The sequence below is a fragment of the Pagrus pagrus genome (assembly GCF_965226575.1).
Source record: "Pagrus pagrus genome assembly, chromosome: 1".
NCBI lineage: Eukaryota > Metazoa > Chordata > Actinopteri > Spariformes > Sparidae > Pagrus > Pagrus pagrus.
In genome coordinates, this window is record NC_140185.1 from 7,232,749 (window position 1) to 7,256,834 (window position 24,086).

At 41.6% G+C, this 24,086-nt stretch overlaps 1 protein-coding gene across 2 annotated transcripts in view; it reads left to right on the forward strand.

The window, feature by feature from the left end:
• Positions 1-24,086, forward strand: part of cdh8 (cadherin 8) — a 104,322-nt gene that overhangs the window by 51,089 nt on the left and 29,147 nt on the right. For both annotated transcript variants that reach the window (XM_084352934.1, XM_084352935.1), the window contains exons 4-6: positions 15,656-15,775; positions 23,038-23,205; positions 23,473-23,660. In XM_084352934.1, coding sequence (XP_084209060.1) covers positions 15,656-15,775; positions 23,038-23,205; positions 23,473-23,660 — 476 coding nt within the window. The remainder of the gene's footprint in view (positions 1-15,655; positions 15,776-23,037; positions 23,206-23,472; positions 23,661-24,086) is intronic.

A 24,086-nucleotide genomic window follows, 5' to 3' on the forward strand; every position in this document is an offset into this window, starting at 1 on the left:
GACCAAATATTAAATCTACGAATGGATAACTTGAGAGAATAAAAACTAAATCAATAAATAATTGTGAGTCGCAGCCTTCAATGTCAGCACCGTGGGCTTTGTACTGGGCCGAAACGGGTTAGCAAAGCTTTTGTAATCTGTTGGCTTTGATTTGAATCTGGGTGATCTGCCATTGTGAGGCAGTGACAGAGGCAGCTTGTGCACAATCAAAGAATCATTTCACACTGTGAAGGGAACATTTATTATGAGAGCTTTTCATTTTAAAAGACTACTGCGTCAGTGTAGCATTGTACTTCCATAAAGTTGGGAACTTGAAGGCACAAAAAAACGAATGACAAAAATCGAAGCAGGGGAGACCACGATATCCTAATTTAGCTCCAAGAAGCACTCCTACAATTCCCATAACGCAACTTGATAGAGTCTTTTGTTACACCCACTTGCCTGGAAAATGCCCACATATTTTGAACCTTACTCCGCGTAATATAGGAATTCCAACACAGTAAAGCACGGCCTCGACTGTGTCATCGCTTCAGACGATGTACAACAATCCACAGCCACAGATGTGCACCTGCAGTTTTTATTTCTCACTGCAGCATGTGCCGTGTATTATTCATGTAATCCTTTGCTCCACATTCATGTGCAGCTTAATAGAGCTTGAACCTATTTTGACAACAAAAACATCGCTACACCCGTGATGGTAATATATTTTTTAGACTTGTAGACGACATAAAGAAGTCAAAGTGTGTATGTGACAGAGGAGGCTCAACGTGAGGTAGCTCCGCCGGTGTGAGGTTAACACTAATAAAAGGCATGTGTCATTAGAGCGCTCCATACAACCTCACCTGCCTGTGAGATGAGTGAAGCTTGCTGCCAGCTGCATTCATTAGGCGTGTACGTATCACATCTTACTGGAGATAGATCTGGTGCAGCGCGGCTGAAACAATCATTTTCTCACTCACTCAGTCGTACACTTAATCACTAATTGCCTGTTGGCCCCTTACTCTACAGATGACACACAGGGCTGGGATCATTTTCTCTCTGCCATACCGCTGAACTCTATTATTTACTCTTACATAATGTTGTTCTGCGATGTTACAGCTGAAAGGCATAAATGTCTGGAGGACTTTAGTTCTGATGATTGAGACAGGACACATTTTATGGACTACGTGCAGTCGTGTCAGTGAATCCTATGACTCTCAGAAAGTTCCAATTCAAAGATTTGTGGAAGTCATCTAACTTTCCAGTGTGTGTGTCCTTATCAGTTGTGTTACGGATCAATCAGAAGTGACAAGGAGCTGTTTGAAGCCGTGCTGGTGAGTGGGAAGTCCTCCACGCATCATCGCTATAACCGGCAAAATGAGGAGGGCTCCGATTCGCGCCTCTGACTTGGCAAATGCTTACTCATATCTGCTAAGATGCCAGGATGCTTTCTCATACACATTCTTCAGCACGCAGCCGTGGCTCACCTATTAATTATTCAAGAGGAGGATTGTGGATATTTAATGTTGTGTTTTAGGGCTTTTTTTCCCCGTGCACTCTCCCTGCTCTGCATTCATCCCTCTTTGCTCCTTTGTGTCTCCCCCCTGCTGCATCTTGTATTGTGCGGCACGTCACTCCCACTTACGCTTTGCTTTTTTCAAAAAAAGAAAGAACTTTTGCTCAGTGGCTCTGCAGCCAAAAGTCAACACAAATGCGTGTGCGCTCCCTTTTCATGCTTCAGGTGATTTTACAGTGTTGAGCAGCAGGAACAGGATCCCATGTACTCTCATTCCTCTATGTCTGCATTATTAATTGTCTGTGGTACCAACCGTAGCTATTTGGACCCTGCAGGCATCCAGCTCTCAGTACCTAAAATTAAAAGCAGCAATTGCATCCCATTGAAAGACATAATAACACTCTTTAAAAGTTACGTTTTGCTCCCACTAAAGACTGTGTAGACTTCGTTTAACTGCAAGGGAAGCAAAGCAAAAATGACATTGAAGCATAAAAGGGGCTTAGTAAATGTCTTTATTAGCTGTTATTTCAGCTCAGGCACCAGGACAAAAAGTTGGCGGATAAAGCTACTGCAAACTTCTGATATGTTTGTACAGTATGTGTCATAGGCTACGTACTGTACCATATTGGCGTTTCAACAAAATGTGTTAGGGCCTGACTGTCACATTGGGTCAGGGTTAGGGTTAGAGGGGTCGGAGGAGATGGTGTTCCTGTGCACATCCAAGTGCTTTCCACTGTAGGAATTCCTTGGCCACTGGCAGTTGAAGGTTGGGGTGGTATCTGGAAAGTTTCTGTTAAGATGTTTTGTCACCACATGGTTAATTGGGAGCATTCCTGCATGCGTATGACCTCAAACGTGCAAAAGCATAGCGGTGGAGAACAATTAGGATTTATCAACTCATGCTGGTGCGCAGACAACCGGCACATGTTTGATGAATACAGATTTTTTTAAACAGTTATTCTGGTAATGAGATTGTTGTGTTGTACGTAGTTAAGTGTGTGTGTGTGTTTGATTACATATTAAAGTGCCTCCAGCCAAGATTCATGTGCCACACTGTGGCTGGTAGTGGAGGAGGATTGGTCAGTGCAACATAAATGGGGGTGGAACACATTCATCAAGGTGGCAGAGATTTGAGACTGGAGAGACCCATCCAATCACCGGCAGAGAATAAAGGGGGGAGGCATAAAAGTCCGTACAGCAAGGTCATTTGAAAAAGAAGCTGATAAGACGAAAGGATCAAATCTCCAGTACAGGCGAGGCCCTCCTCTTCATGTCCGTCCCCATTAACTAAAGCCCTCGCCTGGCTCGTACAGTCGCTGCCATGCCTCAGCTGTCTGATACAATGAAGGGAAAGTTAAAAGGAAAAAAAGAAGAGGACTTGTTGGCCATGCTTTCATTCTGCCATCAGAATTTATGTCCCTGCATGTAATTGAGTTTTTTTTTTTTACCTTTTCTTTATCCCTTAGTTCTGCTCCAGGTACTACTTTAAATGCTCTGTTTTTATTGTATTATATTGCAGACAGCTACAGGTCTGCAGACAGGTACAGGTCTGCAGACAGACAGGTACAGGTCTGCAGACAGATGCAGGTCTGCAGACAGATGCAGGTCCGGCTGCTGTGTGTGTTCCACCCCTCCTGTCTGGCTGTCATGAGTGGCATCAGACAGCCTTCTTGCGTTCTAGCTGTTTGTGTATTGGAGCATTGGCAGCTGTATTGCTCTCAACACTGCGGTATGGATTTAGTCAGTTTGTGGTTTTACCACAGTCACAGTCTGGTGTCCACACACACACACACACACACACACGCACACACTCATAAAGCCACGCGCACTCCCACGCACACAGTCAATCCCGCAGCAGTTTTACTATGTCACACTGGGGGTTGCTGTGTAATTGGGTGAATCTGCTCTCCAGCACGCTACAGAGATAGCCCTTTAAAATTTCACTTCACTTCTGGGAGTGTAAACAAACCTTGGGATTACTAGGGTTGTAAATCCACATTCCACCATTCCTGTCGCTCTCCTCTTCTGTCATTTTTGAACCTTTTTTTTTTTTTTTTTCTGTTGGCCACCGACTTTGAGAGTTCAGGGCTAGGTGAGGCGTTTGCTCAGTATTTGGAGTGTTTGTGCATCCGTCTGTCTTCCCGCGTCGTACGACTGTCAGAATGTTAACAAGTGCATAAATGTGTGTCTGCCTCCGTCGAGGATACGAGCGCATGTGTGTGCCGGCGTGCGTCGGGAGGTGCGCACCGTAGGCGTGTATTTTAGCATGTCTGTCATGCGGACACTTTATGTGGTGGCATGCGGCTTTCTGTCTGTGTGTTCTCTGTGATGGATTGCTTGTCAGACGGCAGCATAGCACCGCTCTCACCGGCTGACGAAGACATTAAGTCACCAGTCACGTAGTACGTTTCAACATTCCTTGGGAAAACGCTTTAACCCTTCTCACTCCAGGATGGCTGTCAGATGACAGAGTGTATTACTTAGAAGGTGCTCGGCGCTGGAACAAACGACGTGACTGGATTCAGTGGAGTCCAGTGTCTTAATGCAGTTGTGTGGGAGGTGGAGGACCTCTGTCACACGGTGCCTTTAGATGGGACAATTGCCGGGGTTACGGGAAACAGCTTGTCACTGAGACGCTTCAGGTTGTTGTTTTTCTCTAAATTTTACCTCTACAGGCTGTAAGAAGAGAAAATATGTAATTGACTGAGAACATCTTCTTGCACTGCAGCAGCGAGAGGGAGACGTTGCAGAGGGAGGGATGGCAAGGCTTCTCTCCAACTCTGTCCTTTGTTTTTAATGCAACGTCATCCCCAGTGCTGCTGCTGCCCCCAGAATATGAAAATAGCACACTGGAAGAATGTGAATGTTCACACTGGCACCGTAAAGAAAATTCACTTTTCCTGGTACAGATAAAAACACCCCTGAGTATTACCTGTAAAACTATACTTTTGGAATGGATGTGGATCACTACAGTGTTTCCATGTTATGAAAATGTGTTATGCATTAGTGTGTATTCAAATTTACATAATAACAATGATTTTTTTAATTTTCTTTAAAATTTACATTTCCTCAAATTTTAGATTACCATTATATTTCCCAGTGTTTAAGCCAAAATGACATAGAATAGAATAGAAAAGAAAAAACTTGATTGTCTACCTTTTGTGTACTAAAGTTAGAATACTGTGATGTGATGTGAAAAACACAACATATCACAGTCAAAACAAGACACATTAAAACACACAGACGCACGACAGCATTTACATTAAAAAGGTACCCAAGGTATGATTAGCTACTGAATGTTTAGATTAATTCATTATTCAGATCTAATGAGCAACAATCATTATAGAACAAATTAGCATTTATGAAAAGAAACCATCCTTGGTTATTATTTATTACAAGTATAACACTAAAAGACTACCATCATATAATCTGCTCCATTAGGACTGTGTTGGTAACATGAGCCAAAACAACCCACCAACAGCCATCTGAATTAGATTTAAGTATTTCTAAATGTTGATTAGCTCACGCAAATGTGACGTAATCCCTTTATAACCGAGCCCCGCCCTTTTCCAACCAGAGCACAGACTACAGACATCTCTCATGTGAAGTCCAAAAGAACTGCTCTCATTTTGGCAGGCTATTCTGTGTTCATCTTGGACCCCAAAACTCGTCCAAAGAAGCCCAAAAATAATCACAAGGTACGTCAACACTGCAGGTTAAAATTACCTGCCTTGACTCACCGAGGCGAAAATATCTCTTTGTCAATTTTTCAATAATTTGCTCATGTTGTTCTCCTGTCTTGAATTGGCAGGCCCTCTTCCCTTTCTGCACAGTGCTGTGTTTTGTTTGCTTGGCTATGTTTTGCTCTTTTTTCTCCAAACTGATGTGGCCTAATGGCTTCGACGGTGGGGACATTTGCAGCTAACTTGCTGTGAGAAGCTCGGACTTGATAGACCAGCAGGCAAACTGCACAGTTTAAACAAGAATATTCACAAAGGGAGGTTAAGTGGTCGGGACGTGGTGTCTTTTCTAGTTGGATATCAGTCCATTCATCCTAATTCACTCCTCGTTATACATGATCTGTGGGGGATTTCATTATTTTAGTCCAGTTTAGCTTTTTTCCATGTTGTACAGTAGCTCTGCATTCGCACAGAAATTCATAAACACACAGTTTTCTACCGTTGGCCGCTGAGCAGCTCAGCTGGAACAGGATTGGGCTACACACCTCGTTAAGGGCATTTTGGCATCAGTGTATACATAAGTAATTCATTTCTGGTATTAAGTAATAACTTTGATCTCCGGTTTACACTCTCAGGAGCGAGTGCTGATGTAGTGCGGCAAAAATATTAACCGCAAGTTCATTTCCCACCACAGTTTTACATTATGCTGAAACTTGTTTTTTTCCCCCTCCTTTTTCCTTTTTTTTTTTGGAGGAAGCATAATTCACATTAAACACTCTTGCCCCTGTGGCAGAGTTCTCAAATTAAGCAACATTTTCTTCATTTACTCATGATAAAGTTGTTCATTAGACAATATACTTTGCCTTATTCTTTGTTATTACCTTGCCATTGTAAACGCCTTGGGAGCAATTAAACATGTGAAGTGCCCAATTTTCCGTCCTCGACTTCCAGTCCTGAACTCTATCTGCATGTTGCACACATTTCCTATGAACTAATTAAAGTGAATCAATGACACAACCCTTTAAAATGGCGGCATATGTCACGGCCATCAGCGGGGAACAAAGGACCCCCTTAATTATTTTGTTCCTGCCGTTCCTGTAAACGGCTTGTCAAGGCGGCAGACTCAGTGGCCGACTCCGTGAAATAGGGATGTTATGTACACACACAGACAGGTATCGCACACGAACACACACACACACACTGTCCCCTGTTTCTCTGTAACGGCTCCCTCTCTGTCTTATAGAAGACCAGTAATTGTACTACAACAATGACAATGTAAGTGCTTAAGTGTGACGGTCCCCTTACTCTTCAAAAACGCAGCGTCCCTTATCCATCATTGGCTCTGGGGAACAATTTCTTGGATGCTGACAACCATATCTTATCTTCAAGATGTTTTTTCTCCTGTTGTAAGGTCTCCTCTGGCCTTTGTTGTATTTGGCCGAGGCTAATTTTAAAAAGTGTGTTCAGGCATGAAATAAACACATATGTCCTGATCCTTCCAGCCTCAGCAGGGTGTTCCTCATTCATTTGCCCTGTCCCTCCGTCCCCGCTGAAACACACAGTTTAAGATGAGCATGCGTTAGTCCTGTTATGAAGACTGATGGGCCGAGGGAGACCGTGTTTTTTCCTACCTTGTAATTATTTACTGTGCCTCCATGCATTCTGAAACACTCGCGTCTTCCTGATATAAATATAAACCATCATAGTAGAGGAGAGCCGCCACTTTCAGTCGGAGCCCGGGCTGTAGATCAGAAGAGTGTTTGGTGGAAGTAGTGACAAATGAAAGCATGGGAGGTTTGAGGCTGTACTGGCAAATGACAAAAAGTTCACACATGCCAGTTGTTTATGAGCATGCTTATTTGTTTTAGGGTTTCCCTTAATGCCCATCTGCAGTGTTGCCATAAATGCCCATCTGCAGCCCAGGAATCTAAAACTGGCTTTGACTACTGTAGGAAAATCAACTGGCGTCGCTCCAAGTATGTCATCTACTCCTCTGAGAGAAGAGATGGACAGGGATGGATGGATGGATGAAAGGATGCCTCGACATGCTTGTTTTCTCCACCTCGTTACAACCGTTTCTGTGTTATCAAGAGCTTTGGCCTGCCACACTACAGCACAGCGCTACACTTTGTATTTGACAATACTCTGCCTCACAGCGCTAATCGCCTCCTAATTCTTCCATTATTCCCCATCCGTGCACATGCATTTCAATCAAATAGGTGGTACTGTCCAAAAATAGTGCTGGTGGCACCGCCTGGAGAGACGGGCTGTCAGTCTCCCTGTCTGATCATGAGCTATTATCCTCTCTGCCCACAGACAAGAGAGAGAGCTACACCAGTGTCTATGTGATCATGATCAATACATAATCACTTTCCTGTCACCACAATGGCGCTATCAGGGGACCGTCCAGCCCCACAGAGCAGCCATTTTAGAAAAAAGGGTTTGGCACACCATCTTTCTGACCTAGAAAAGCAGGAGAGGGGTGGGTAGTGGGTAAGTGTAGGCTGGACTCATTTAAACAGTCATTGCCGTGGGATGCATTATTACATTTTCACTACACCGGGGTTCATTACATTAGTTTGCAAGTAAAGAGACATTTATGAGACCAGGAAAATATTTACTGACCGACAGACAGACTGGCTAATTCTAAATGACAGGGGGACAGCTACAGTCGGCAGCTAACAGCAGTTATTACATGGTTTTGTTGGACGGAACAGTTCTCTAATTGGCCAATGAAGTCTATTTTTGCTATTTTTGTCATCAAATTACTGGAAAAAAAGAATGTAATCATCTGTGAAGATTTTTCCAATACAATGTCAAATTAACCCGAGTGCATGAAACATTATATTGTTAGTTAGAGGCTCAGCAGTCTGTGTATCCAGACAGCCTACCTTAAACTGCTGCAGCGTTGGGTTCATGTCCAACGGCACATCACAGAAATGGAATAAACATGTAGACTGTTTTAGAGTGAGTTAGGCAAAAAGATATGTGAGCAATAGTGTTAACACCACATTGGTCACAGGCAAACAGCATAGCTGCATGGTTTGTCAGCACTTACATGCTGAACAGATTCACATAGATCTCATACTCATTCTCAAGCTTTCAATGTTATTGAAATGGCTCTCCTGAGGACACATACATTTTTATTGTGTAACTTTATGAATACACATTGAAACCGAGTCGCCACAATAAATGTTGACAATGTACATTCTTGCAAACCACAGATATTTTGGAAACTTAACATTTATTTATTGTTGCCACCTTGCGGTCATTTAGGTTCAATTTTTCATGATCTTCTGACAACTCTGTGCTTATGTTCTGACAGGTTCAGGCACTAAAACCACTTGATTAGGGTTAGGAAAAGATCATGTTTTGGCTTTAAATGCCTGCTTTGGTCACCAAAAACACAGCTGGATAAGATATTAACTTTTTGTTGCCACAAACGCGTCACCTGTACCTTCACCACCATTTCCTCCACCTCCCGATGAATCAGGTCTTAAACACATAATGTGAACATGATATGACAGGTAACATACAAATTTAGAGAATGAGTGGTTTGCAAAATATAAAATATGCCAACATTTTATTCCGGCGACTGGGATAGATATGTTTTTCTTTAAACCAGCATGAATCGGTTTCTTTCACCACTCAGGTGCGGAACAAAAAGTCATGGGGAAAGGATACATAGCAAACAGTTGCCTATTTACACATCCAGCAGACACAAAGGAGAATTACTATTCATCTGGTGTTGTGTTTAAAGTCCTAATAACTCTCCTTTTAGCTTTGCTTTGGTCTCCACTAAGTCCTGAAGACCTTAAAATGGCTACTCAAAGGGTGTCCCAAAAAAACCAGCTCTTTTTATAGAAATGGGCTAGAAAGGTTCTAATCTTATTTCTCATTGTTCATATCTTAGTGTTGCAATAAACCACCGTGAATCGTGTGATTTTATGCATACTACTGCCCCGCACCATGCCCCTCTCTCTATTTATCCCTGTGCCTCTCCGTCTCTTCTGTGACCCCCGCGGTGTAAAGCCAGTCAGACATAAACAGTATTGTTTTACCCGGGTAGGGCTCACAGCAGGGCACTGTTAGCCCCACGCCTCATGCAGCCCACAGCTCTCCCCATGCCTCAGTGATATCCCTTCTCTATGGCTCAGTGCATACATACATATGAATGCCCCCTGTCCTCTACCCTTCACGCTTCTGAGCTGGTCCAAGCAGAGCAGAGCTGAGATGTTACACAGCTGCCATGCTTGTTGGATGGAGGGATATTGAGGAGAATCCTAACATTCTGGCAACAGTAAATGAACTGTAATGACATATTTTTTTTGGAGTGATTATAGGTATGATGGTACTTGAGCTGAGAGTGCTTCCCTGTGGTGCGGTTTGCCGAGTTGCACCAGGCACACTGAGGGTGAATTCTGGGCAACGGAGGAAAAAAAAGCAGCTCGTGTTCTTGTTACATCACCTGGAAAATAGAGCCCGCGTGCATAATGCAATAAAGGATTTGTAATAGTTTTGTTCAATGAACTTTTTGCGCTTAGCAGAAAATCTCATGAAGTGAGCCCTATTTTTGCACAGCAGTGTGGTCTTTTATTTCATCCAGTTTTTCAAGACATTAACTGTGGCGGAGCCCGTCACCCATAGTTTCACACTCAACAAGAAAATAAGTATTTCTAATTTTCATTTCATCATCAAACAGCATTTTTGGTGCCACTATCTGAGGTAAATCTTAATATTTTAGACATTCTCCAATGCATGTCAGCTGAAATTTTTTAAGTTTTAATGGTGGAGAAGCTCCTGACAAGTCCACAAAATATCAGTGAAAAATCAATATTTGGATCTAAAGCTGTAGACAAGAGCAGTGTTATTTAATTCAATTCCTTTCCTCCTACTCTGCAGTGTAACAGTGAAATGAGCATCTTGTGATGCCTCTCAGCTCCATCTTTACGACCTTCCACTGTTGATTATCCTTGCAATACTTCGAAGGAAGTAAGCATGCTATACAGATGACGCTGTGTTATGAAATAATGTGTAAAAGAAATAAGCTGCAATGTCCTTCTGCAGTCATTGTGTGTCACATCAGGCTGCATCCCGCAATTTATCCCCTCTCTGGTTCAAGGAAGATTCCTATTGATTTCCCATCACTGGCCCAGTGTACGGAGTAAATAGGAAGTGTGTGCCCTATTATTTCTGTCGGGTTGATAAAACAGGAGGCTAGACCCCCACGTCTTTATTCTACAAACCACAGACCCTTCACCAACAAAGCAACAGCTGTAAATTTGATGTAAATGCCTCATATAGAGTAACGGCATCCGTTGAGAATGATGTGTGTTTAGATTATTGGTGTGGTATTAAATCCTGTGAACTTCGCGACATGATTAATGAGATTACACTTAGCGCGGGAAAACAGCCGTAAATGCAGGCTGTATTTTTCATACATGTTTAATGCGTGTCACTCTGCGGGCCACTGCCCAAACCAACAGAGGGAGATTTGCAAGGTTATGTGCAATCTTTCAGTGTCATGGGCATCTGCTAGACAGCAGGAGGAAAGTGAGACTAATCCATTCAGACAGGACACAGCGTGATTGCGCCTACTTGCACATCTCTAACAGGTTTGACCGAGGATTGTGTAAAAAGGAACACTTCTTAGGTAAACAGACATGCCAGAGCGGTGCACTGCGCACAACATCAGATGCATTCCGGGTGTACGTTTCTCCATTTCCATTGTAGGCTTTTTACATGCCTAATCCTCCCCGCACGCTTTCTGTTTTTAGCAACCATTGAGCATTTTCATCCCTGGAAGTTTATAGGTGCTGTGTTGCTATTATTGTAAATGCCACAATGCTACCGGCTTCAAATAAAAGCCAGAGACAATATTCCTCCTACAATTGAGTTTCTGTGCCCATTGCCTGGCCCAGAGCTGCATCCATTTCTGCAGTGTCCCTGAAATTTCGGTGCATTATCAAGAGGAAGGACGAGCTAATCTGCACTGATTTGAAACAGGACCAAAACACTGGCTTTCCTAATCCCTCATTTTTTTATCAGGGGTGGTGAGGAGCATTTTACCCCGGTGGGAGGGAAAGAAAGAGGGAGCTATTTCATGCTTCGCCGGTTCCACTGTTTTTATGAAGATTTTTTCCTACCCGCTACTTCCCCCACTTCAATCCATAGTGTAACTGAATTTATAAAGCCTGTTTGCAATAGTCAGTCACCTTTTAGAAGTATGAAGGTACTTTTCATAATTAGGGCTGTGTAGATGGCTGCCGTCTCCCTCTGTAGTAGTAGTAATTTAACTTTAAGGCAGATAAGTCTCTGTATCTCCGGAAAAAAAATGAGGTGCAATTTCCGTAGCTGTCTCTCATTTTATTCATTTGACAATTGGCAAACATCTATGGCACACAGGATATAATGTGCTTCCCAGCATTACCGCATGAGCGCACCAATTTGGTGGTGGGATATAATTCATATAATTATGTTTCCCTTCATTCTGTCAACCACTTTATTTGAAATTTTATTGACTTATCTAACATGTTTGTGTGAGATTTCCACATAATGCCAGCTTTTTAGACCGTGTATTGTCCATAACCTCATTCTGAGGAGTCATCCTATATGGTGTGTAGAATGAAAGTAATGCGATATTTTCCACAACACACACGCCGCTAATGGTGAGAACGGTCAATGCGGTGGCACGCAGTATTAATAGCTTTTGAAATGTGATAACTGAAATATCAGGCTCACTATTTACTTCATGTAAATTGAGATTAAGTGATCAGAGTGGCTGTTAAGTGGATTCAAGAAGAGGAAATTCCAAGTCTATCAGCAGCTCACATCAAGTTATAACATGCTGTTTTTTTTTTCGCTGTGTCTTATCGCAGCGAGCAGAAACACAGAAAAAAGAGAGAGCGCTCATTGATCTGCTGTGATCTAAACACTGCAGAAGGCACGGGGTGTAACAAGCAGTATGAAATTTACAAGGTAAGCTTTGGCAACACAACAGCGAGGGTCATCATAAGACTATGAATTACTAGAACACCTCCGTCTCAAAGGACCACTTGAGGCTCTCTCAATGTGGAATAATTGGGCTACAACAGTGAAACTGCTCCTCCAGTTAGAGTGCAAAGGTGGGTTTTTGCTTTGTTTTGCTGTCACAAGGCCACAGAGACTATTAATCAATGGTTGACATGTGTAGCTGATGTCATAAAGATTGTTCAAAAACTGCACCGCATAGATTTGAGAAGCATCTTCAGTGTCGTGCTATTTATGAAAGGCCCTTTCTGTTTTGCCGTGGTTACACTGGAGTGGTTTGGTCTTCGGCGTAAATGCAAGAGTTTGTTTTGACCTTCATGTATGATAGACTTATGTTCAGTATTCACAAGGCAGCACATTGGTCCAGTAAATACAAAGGGCAGCGGCTGAATGTAGTGGGCTCAACATGTTCTCACTCACTCAACTTGGTCAAGGGCCTACGCTTCAAACTATAAGATGCTTCACCTGCCTCCTTAGCATCAGTTTTGCACGTGAAGGGCTTCGTGGTCAAGTTAGCCATAATATGTAATATGCAATGTCCGGTTTCACTTTCAAAATAAAGTTTCCTAAAAAACAGTCTCTATATTATGACTTATAGACTGTTATAATCATTCAAAAACTGTCACCATTTTAGTTAGGCATGGCTCTAAAACTGCTTGTTCAGGAAAGGATCATTCTCTGAGTTAAAATAGCTACATTCAGTCTCGTAACTCACATCAGGTTATAAATAAAAATTTAAAAAAATAGATGAATATTTTTTTCATGAGAAGGCAGTTAACATTTCTGCAAACAAGCGATACATTCACATTTGCACATGTCATAGGCTATGTACCGGGACAGTATTCAGCCATGTTTGTGGTGAACAAAACAAGGATTTTAAGCCCAAACAGGATCTTTTCCCATCCCTCACCAAGTGCTTTTTGTGCTTAAACCTAACCAGACCATAGGCACAGAGTTATCACAACACAGGATAGAGAACTGAACAGCAAGAAACATCAAGTTTAGGGTTGAACTTCTAAAAAGCACACAGGAAAAAAAACCCTTTAGAAGCACACGGAGGCCAACTCATTCTCCAGCATGTAGGGCAGGCTGTATGGAACAGCATTTTGTTTTCTCCCCTGAAAAGGAGCCCTGGAGGGAACTTCATCACTTTTTTGCACTTAGGGCCACAGTAGAGAGCACTTTATCATGTTTTATCTAACATAGGGCATCAAAGAGGGCATGGCAATTTTTCGAACATTGGGGCACCAGGGTGGGGGCGGATGTACCGGTCCAGTGCATTGGTCAGCAGATCAGTCGGGGTGCTGTCAGTGCTTGCAGAGGCAGTAAAAGACAATATTCCAACAGAATACAGATGTCTGATTCGTGGGTTACACACTTAAGACTTTGCAGAGGCTGTGTTTCCAACACATCTGGCGCTTTTTACTTTCATGTTTTAATTCATGACTGACACCTCTGAATCATCTGAGCCAGAAGTCGTGCTTGGCGCAGGTCTTTACTACAAGCCTTTTCGTCTGCAGTGGACAGACTTTGTTGCCTGTGGCAGGACCTGTGCCGTCTGCGATGAGGGACGTCTCTCTTTGTTGTCAGAACACCTCTAAATATCTTTCACAGAAACAATTACCATACCATCTGTAGCTTCCTGCCAGCGTGTTGCTCACTGTCAGCACGTCAGCATCTTTTCTCTCCCTCTTCCTATCCGCCTCTCTTGCACAGTCCCTCACACTGAGACTGATGAGGAGCTAGGTCACCATGAATTAAAATGGATGAGTTTAATTGCGTTAATAGTCTCTTTATATTCCGTTTTTCAGTGGATTTTTTTCTTGATGGCGTATAATAGAGGCCTGAATGGTGGATTAAATTGTCACTAATCTATTTTCTGATTTGCCCTGAGCGTTTAGCACAGCTGATATATTGATGAAGGTCCTTGCATACATTTTCTGCAAAGAGCTGTTTTATTAAAGAACCTAATTTCTGCTACATTGAGTATTGTTGGTGTGAAGGTAATGGCTAATTGCTCCAGTGTTAAAGGAGTGATATCCGATTAGCATTTAGAATACATGTTCCAACAGTTACATTAACGTAGCCAAACTTTTAATTAGGCAAACTCTTCTCAGAAGGTAAAGAGTTTTCTTTGTGTGTTAGACTTGAAGTCTGCGATACGAGTAAACACTCAAAGACATACATACGTTTGATTATCTTGTAACCTTCAGCGGAGTGTTTTCAAGTGTTCAACACAACTGTCAGTGTGTGTATTAGGGGTCTGCAGTAGTCACGGAAATAAAAGTAGAATCTAACACGGCCATGGAGACAGCAATGCGGTTACTTTCCTCGCTGTGTTACAAGAAGTATGTGAGACATCCATCACTGTCACGTTGATTTGCACACTGGCCAACATGTGCAGTGGAAGCTAGCATTACAAGAGGCTAAATGACTAATCAACACTGACATGACTGGTTTGCTCAGTTAGACCAAACAGCCATTATACCATATTTCATCTGAAGTCATGTCACATTTGCCTCGCGTAATTGACACTTTGACGCATGAACTGTACACACACCGCTGGAAGATGAATTAAGGGGCATGTTGTGGCGAAATACAAGATGCAGTTGGATTGTGGGTACACACGCCTGCTCAGATATCATGTTTTTGGGGGGGGTTTTTTCTAAAAAAGACTTATTTGTTTATTATTTCATTGTCGTAAGGGAGTGCTCAAAAATTCCTTGACGGGAGAAGGGATTAAAAAGGAGTCAGGGCTGGGTGTTTAAGGGAGAGTAGTGCAAAACTTTAAGAAAAGCAGGAAAGGATCTTTTTTGTCTCACCAGATTCAGATTTTGTTTCCACCTTTGTATTTCACAGAGCTGCCACCTGCGGTTATAAGTGCCCAGTTAGCAGCTATGGGTTTATTACCGCTCTGTTTACATATAAACTTTACAAAAGCACAGAATGTTAAATTCTTCTTGCATTTTAAGTTTATCATTATTTAATTGCTTGTATCAACTCAAAGTGGTTTATGATTTTCAAATACTAGTGCGTGGTACCAGTTTGCTACATATATATCGAGGTCATGTTCCATTGAAATTGTGACAAAGCTACAGAAAGCCTTCATTTTTTTGAAAAGGTGAACCAAAAGGCCCAGCTGCTGTTCAGCCGTCCCCATCACAACATTTTTGATGCTGTTCCTTACTGACTAAACTCAAAATATACAGATAAAAAAAAGCTCAGATGCCATGTACACTGCTGGGATTCCAGAGGAACAAAATTGGCAATGAGCTGCATATATCAAGCATGTCTGATACTGATGCGATCGCATTTTTGAAGAAATCAACCCCACAGAGGGCTGAATATACTCATCCTGATTGGCTCAGCACTTCCAGATTCCAGCTCACAGCTATGTAGCGATGATTGCCTATAGAGTTATAGTTCATAACTCTGTCTCTGTGCCCCACAGGTACCCCAGTTACCCGGGTGACAGCTACAGATGCTGATGATCCAGTGTACGGGAACAGCGCTAAACTAGTCTACAGCATACTGGAGGGGCAACCATATTTCTCCATAGACCCCAACTCAGGTAAGTGCAGTTCTGTGCTGTGTTTTAGGACTTTAAGATTAATCTCTGTTCTGCAGGCACAAACGTTGTGAGGGTTGTGTTCCTCCATCATAAATCTGATTAGGAGACATACAGTAGCGGCACACACTGGCGGCCATTTTGGAGCATGTTTGACACATCGGATTCAGGAGTCACCTGTGCGGGATGGCCCTGAGTTGCAGAACCAGCTGAAGTATTACACTATAAACAGAATGCAGTATAATATCCCGACATAATACGGAGGTCAAAGTGTATGACTTAAAAAAAAAAAGGAGGACTGAATGAGAGCACCTCTGTGGAGCAGGCGAAGCTCTCAGTGCTGTTACTCATTGTTTGCCTGACAAAGCCTGACGGAGATCTCTGTGAGATCGAAACGTTGCTTCATTAAATTTAATGGGAGCTATTAATACAGTGACCAGAATCCATTGTCTGTTTCTAACCAACGGAAAGCATAATGTATCACAAAATGTAATGAATGGACGCCACGCCCAGAGTGGGACAAAAAGGGAAGAAATAGGCTTTACAGTGAGACAGTGATTACATCTGAGGATTATTTCAATAGTCCTTTTCTTCCAGACAGGGCCAGGTACATCGGGCCAGAACCTCCAAGTATTTAAACATCTGGCCTTTTTCATTAGCCGCTTCAGCGTAGATAAATGAGCTTACAGCGTCACCCCAGGTCAAGTTGTAGGCTATATTTGAGTAAGTATGTCCAACTGGCTGTTAGGAATAACTTCACCTTAAAGTGTCTAATTTAATGTACGGTGCAAATATTAAGAAAGGTCAACTGGGACGTCTGTTTTAAGCTTTCAGAGCCCAACTGTGTATCAGAACCAACAAACAACTGAATATTGCCACTTTTAAACAGGCAGTATGCAGTGGGAAATTTTAATGCGCGTTTTGCAATTCTAAAATGATATTTTCACAGTCACTCAAAAAAACAGGTAAGGGCAGGCTACTTCCTGCAGGCACAGTCAGTGTTGTAAATAAGATATTCAGATTTTTATTAAGAGGTGTCTGCAGTCAGCTGATGTCACTCATTTTAGATACAGGCTATCGCACACTATTTTAGAACAATGAACAGACAGCTTCACTGGAGCTACTTGAGTAGTTTCATAGGTGTTTATCAGGAATTAATAGCTCACCCTGGAGCCAATCAGAATCGAGCATTCACCCAGACCATGGTAAAAACTATCAATATTGTATCTAGTACAGCCACATTCCAGTAGTGATTAAAATAGCATTAGAAACGACAAAATAAATGTAAGCTGTTCACGCTTGCCTGAAGGCATCAACGTTTTCTAAAAGGTCCTTGTGCTTCATTGTTCTTCCAGTTAATATTGCTTTATCTTCAAATTGATGAAAAAAACAACATAATTTTTAACAGCATAAAACATTATGGAAACCTACTTGAATACTTTCAAAAGGTGTTGTGACAACGCTGAACACAGGTCAGTTTTTCTTAGCTAATGAACATTTGACACTGCAGATACATCATTTTCACAGGACAGCTCGAGTGTACCAAGCATTGTTTGAATTTTTTAAAAAGACAGAGGGATAAACAGTTATGTAGATGACGAATATTTAGATATATTCCAGTTAATACATGTAGAGGAGACCACAGGATAACAGAATAGAAATATTTGAATATTTAAATCAGTTTTGCATTTTGAGTGTGAAGTCGAGGCTACTTGGTAAAATGTGACAACATGGGATGAAACATCAAGAAGCCATCTTGATCATATGAATTTATAATAATGTGCACATTGTGCTGTATATCGACAGATGCTCCTCTAAGCAGGCAGTTAGGCTGGAGGGTCATCCTTCTTGCAGTATCTGTTATGAGGGATTTAACTAACAAATTAATTAGAATTTATTAATATTTTAGCGTTGTTTATAGTTTAAAATCAATTTAAATGCATTCATTATGTTGCCTGAGTTTTGGCAGCAGAGCTCCCTGTGCTGCCAACACTGTGGATTTAACTGAAAAAGAAAGTGAGAGGCGACAGCAGCGAGGGAGAAGGTGTTTTTTTAATGTAAGCGCGCTGCCGACAGGTATCAGAGGTTGTACAGGTTCCAGCAGGTGGAGATGCAACAGCTTCCCGACCTGCTCGTCCACCTGAGGTTGGTGTGCATTAGGCTAATCATGCATACATTTTCTAAAAGGAAAAAAAAGGGGGGACTCATAGTAAAACACAAAAAGCACTTATCAGGAAACCACATGGCAACATGTTAACAAGTGTTGAGTGTTGCCATTATTATGTAACCATCTCTTTTCAGCCAGCCTGTGAGGGACAACATTAGCAGATGCACGCTAAAAGGGAGCTGACAATGTTGGTTATTGCTTTAAAAGTTGTGTAACAACAACAGGACTGCAGGTAACTCAGCCCATCTGTTTTTTGAAACGCTTGTAGATTATCACTGCATGAGGCTGCTGTTAACTCAGACTCCCAGGCTCGCTGCCTCTCTCGCTACAGCTGCGCACTCACGCACACTTATGTTTGGAAACAAAAACAGTACACTGGGGCAAAAATGTGTATTACTGGGGGCACTACAACAAAACTGAGGAGTGTATAGCTTTAATTAAAACATGAAGTATAGTAAGAGCCACGGAGCTGATCGGCTGCACACTGTGCCAGTAAGTCCGGATAAATTTAATCAGGTAACGTTTTTTGATCTCACACAGAGCTTCGTCAGACAGCCGTTAATGACATCACACATGGAACGCATACATACACACAATATGACTCACATGTGATTGCAATCTGCACAATATAAACACCCCGGGCCCTTATACTGAAGCAGTCGGGACAGTGCTTAATAAGACTGAAACCAGACAGGAAGTAAAGGCTAGCCATGGAGGTGGCTGAGGACAAAATAGCCTCTATCAGTGGGACACATCAGGACAGACGCAACGCTTTCTTTTGTCCTGGTTTCGCTAGGTCAACTCAGTGATATGGTTCAACAATGGGCTGCGTGAAACTCATCATTAAAACTACAAGATTATAGAATTCATATGAGCAGAGCGTGAGCATCGCTCAGTTGCGTGTTTCCATTAGATGATTGGCCGTCCTACATGCTAAATGGGCCAGTACTCGTATGCTGCTGCGTAACATCATTGCGTTATGAGTTGAAAATAACAATAATAATTACTTCTTCCTTTCACAAGGCAAACTCTTCAGCAGCGTCATCATGCATAAAGTTATCCCAAATCAGATTCCAGATTGGATCTTTAATTGCTTTTTCAGCTGACTTTTTAACATGTGTCTGTAAGCAATATGATTAAATAATGGTGAAATTGCATTAATAAGAAATGAGATGGAAATCGACTGCTCACAATTTGGAAAACAGCACACAATAAACAAGCTCCAAGAAAGGGAGTTTCAAAATTTATGTACATAATTAGGATGAGCGCTCAGTTTTCGAAACATAGAAATCACTGGGCTCGTCCTCGCTGCTATAGGCGCCACAATCTCCGAGCGTCTGCAGCCGGAGCGTCGGTATAGAAAGCGCGCTGAACGGACAATTTAAGGATTAGCATTCATGCTTTGTGTGATTGCGGAGCACGTGCAGATGGCTCATTCAAGTGAGCCAGATGTTTTAATGAATGTTAATGAAAAATAAAAGGTAAGGGGGGAAAACAACCATTTGAATGCGTTTGACACTTACAACGCCACATTGGAAATGAAAAGCATTCAATAAATAAATAAACATCATGCCCCAATTCATCACTTGGTTAATGGTCGGTGGAAAAAAAAAAAAAGTTGAGGCAAATATCTATGGAAATGAGTGTTTGTCTATCCTCCCTTTTCAGTGATTAGGAATTAATTTGAATAATTAACGATGATCAACAGAGATGAGAGTGTTGCTTCTAGCAGGGTGACTGAAGTGTGTGTGTGTGTGTGTGTGTGTGTGTGTGTGTGTGTGTGCATGCAAGGAAGATGTGACTTGTTTGTGTTGCCCTTTTTATTCGCGGGTTTATTTGTTTGCGCGACTAAAAGAGAGGTAGGCCCACCTTGTTAGTACCAATCAGACATTTTTCCTGCTTGGACATAATACAGTATGTAGAGTGTCATTGTTGCTCGTGCACACTAGGCATACACTTGTATTTTTGCAGCAGACATTATAATGTGAAGGAGAAAAGTTATTTTGATATCCTTTATTTATTATGCTGATATCTTCTTCCCTCGCTCTGTCCTTCAGACTGTGTTTTTTTTGTGTCCCATGTGTCCAAGGACAAGTGAGACGATTCACCGCAAACTGCCTGTGGTGTTTCACTTAGTAACTGTTTTGTTTTACCTGTCCTTAAACCTGAGAACCAATTCTAATATGCCTGACTTAATAAAGGCTTTTAATATTCTTTGTAATAATTCTCCTTGATCCACTTAATAAGAGTGTTTACAACACATATCCTCTACAACCAGCTTCTTTCTCTGTAAAAGCACCTCGAGGTTCTCTGGATTAACTGACTGATCACGTTGTCTTCTCTAAGATTTGCGTAGTGAAAATGCTCTGTTAAATAACATCATTATGATTATAAGCAGTAAAATGGAAAAAACAAGAATACACTGAACTATCCTTGTGCAAACACTTTTCGGCCTTTGAAACAGCTTTTTAAATAAGGACATTAATTTATTCATCTTTTTTAATAAAATGGGTCACATGTGTTGTGGGATCACTTATCTACTACTGCATTCACAAAGTAAGGCCACTGGTCCCAGCATCTGTTTATGCATGTCACACTAAAAGATGACTTGTGTGAACAAATTGAGCATCTTGTAAATGATCAACCCTTAAAAAAACTTTTTTGGGTGATGGACATCCTCTCACTGGCCGCTAGAAGCTAGTGTTGTATGTAGTACTACTGATTGTCTGGCAATAAATGTGCTTAAGTATCAAAGGCACAAGTAAAGGTAAATTCTGCATTGTTAACATGTATGTATCTACTATAAACTACGTGTTGACAGACTGTCAACCTGGCTGATTATCCGATCTGATATTCAGAACAAACAGTCTCAGTGGTTTTTGTTTCTTTAATCTGACTGAACAATCTGATGAACATTCAATCTGTAACTAAAGTTATCAAATAAATGTAGTGCAGTTTAAAAGTACAGCATTTGCCTTCAAAATGTAGTTGAGTGGAAATATTAAGTACCAGATTAGAAAATACTCAAGTCAAGGACGAGTACAAAATGACACACTCAACAAATCTGCTCAACTCAACCAAAATAAGTGAAATATGTTCAATATAAATGAACAAACACAAAACTCAAATACCATGTTTCTCTCCCTTCTCAATGACCTCTATCCTGTTCACTCAGCAACTAAAAATCAGTTCAATACAATAACTTAGATCCCGACCACTGTGGTATTTGAACTCTTTGTGGCATTACAAACCTCCAGCCCTACACAGGAATAAACGAATAGTGTAAAAAAAAGACCAAAAACCACATTACTTGAGCCAACTTTAAGTATGAAGGCCACATTTTTATGTACTCAATACAAGCACATCTCCCCAAATGATTTCAAATTGAGTTAGTCTGTTCTTTTGAACAGCTATTGTCTTTTGCATGTTCAAATAATAACACATTTCTTTTTTCCGGTGTAGTGTAGGAGCGTGTGTGGGTTTCCAGTATTTGAGTATCAGTTACTTTACTACAACTGATGAAAAAAGAAGAATCTAAATGCATGAATACCTCACTGTAGTCTGTGAGTGTGAGCGTTTCCTTGCTTCAGCACACCTCATTCAAATGATCGGCTCATCATCAAGCTCTGCTGAGGCCTAATAAAGATCCATTCATTTGAATCAGGCGTATCGGGGCAGGGAAACCTTTAAACACGGCTCCCAGGACCAGGACTGAGGTACACTGCCAGCAATCTGAATAAAACCTTTATTTAAAAAAAGAATGTGACACATTAGTTGCGCTGGTGTGTCAGCTAACCCTAAAAAAGTTAGCAATTATTATTGTTATTTTCACATATATAGCAGTGACCTCAAACAATGAGGAAGTACAGTAAAGTCAATGTCAATTCAAAAAAGAAGGGTCTAACACAGACATCACAGTTACAGACAGAAAGGCCTATATAATACAAGGTTGAGACAAACTGTGAGGAAGAAGACTTATGGTGGTGGGTCTGGGAGGCTTGTGGCACTAATGTGGCCAACCGCTCCAAATCGATTTGTTGTGCTGATCCCATGGTCACCAAATGTGCATCATTTTTTGTCAGGAAACTTGTTTGTTCCTTCATAACTGTGGAGGCATTAATATTTTATAGCGCTGAGGGAACAGTGGTAATAGCAACGTATAATGCTTGAGGTGGAGGAAAAGACACACCCAACCCCGGTGACACAATCTTGAAATAAAAGCTTGCTGACAAGATATGTATTTATCAAATTATCTGAACGAGAAGGTTAACACTCCTTCCTCCGATGCAATCTCGCTAATGAGGTTAGGTAGCTATTTTCTTGAGAATATCCAACTCTTATCCTTCACATCCTCAACTTGTTTAGATCATCAGCGCTGTGTGTGACCTCCAAAAGCAAAGCTGACCCTGAATTTGTGCAGCATCTCTGAGGAAAATCTATCTCAAGAATAGAAAATGCAGGCATGCACAACATCCAAACCCCTCCCACATTTTTCATCATCGCCGAGCATATTCTCATTGTCTGAGGCAGCTCAGGACCAAGGCAGGGTGTCATGCCAAAGCCTGGCTTTTATGAGGGGTTTTATATTCATTTGATGATCCTGCAGGCCTCTGTTTCCTGAGTGGATTATCCGTATATGCTGGTGCTGAGCCCTTTTTATATTCAGCGCCGTGGCAGAGTCAATAAGGTCCATTCTGCATACAATATTCAAGATTATACAAGACAGACAGCATAATTCACACTCAATCAGAATACAAATGACTGCAGACGGTGGAACAACACATTCAAAAGCAAACAAACACAGCTGATTTTCAGTGCTGGGACTGGCTCAGTCGGGACCACCTTGCCATGCTCACATAGACGGTGCACTCTCAGAGAATAAACCTGGGTAGAATTCTTTACCTCTGCTTGTTAAGGAGAGCCTGTATGGCGAAGTCACAGTCTAAAATAATAAGAGTAAGGTGGGCGTGAAGGTTACAGTACGCCTCACTTGTGCTTGCCTTTGCATACTCGCATGAGCGTCATTAAAATGATGTGCAGAGTATATCAGTCATGTTTATAATTGCACTAATGTGTTATGAACTGCTTCCACCTCCAGCGACCATAAAAGTGGCTCTCCATGGGATGGATCGGGAGATGAGGGAGGAGTACCTGGTGGTCATTCAGGCTAAGGACATGGGAGGTCACATGGGTGGCTTGTCAGGAACCACGACCGTCACCGTCACGCTAACGGACATCAACGACAATCCGCCAAAGTTCTCTAAAAGTGAGTAACTTCACAACCTTAAACATCCCAAATCAAATTAGGAGGAGAAACAAATGACTGCTGCTCTGAATGAGCATTTCTCTGATTGGCCATAATTGGGAAAAATAAATGTTATTTTGTAAATTTCATCAAGCAGGCTCCTTGGAAACTCACTTCTCTCACTGCTGTAATGTGTAATGATGATGCAGTACTGTAATATGCTTCCACAATTCTGATTAATTTGATCAACATTTCTAGCAAACAAAGTGCTTCTCTGTTTCTCCCCAGGTTTGTACGAGTTTATAATTCCTGAAGACCTACCGATAGGGAAAATGGGCGGCAAGGTGAAAGCTAATGACCGAGACATCGGCGAGAATTCCAAGTCTACATACAGCATTGTGGAGGGAGATGAGCAAGGCATGTTCGAGATTTTCACGGACACACAGACACAAGAAGGGATTCTTCGGCTGAAAAAGGTAAAACCTAGAAACTAGCTGGAAATGTCTGAACTCTTCATTCTCTCTCACTGACTGCCATTAGACAAAACATGGCCATGGGCTCTACTAATGCAGGACCATTCTACAGTGACTACTGTATATTTACATGCACACTAGTTTTCTACTATTCAGAATGTGACAATATTAAATTAGGCCTTTTTCTTAATATAGCCTTTTCCAATTAAGACATGTAAGATATGTGAAATATTATTCATTGTCATCATCATCTATTTATAAGGCAGTCATTTATGTTGCAATATTTACCAATCTATGTAAAACCTAATGGCCAGAATAATGTTGGCAATGTACGTTTCTGTAAACCACACATTTATTGACTTTGAATTTCTTTATGTTGCAATTCTTTTGGTTCAATTTTCAAAATTGTATGTTGTAACAGCGCTGTAC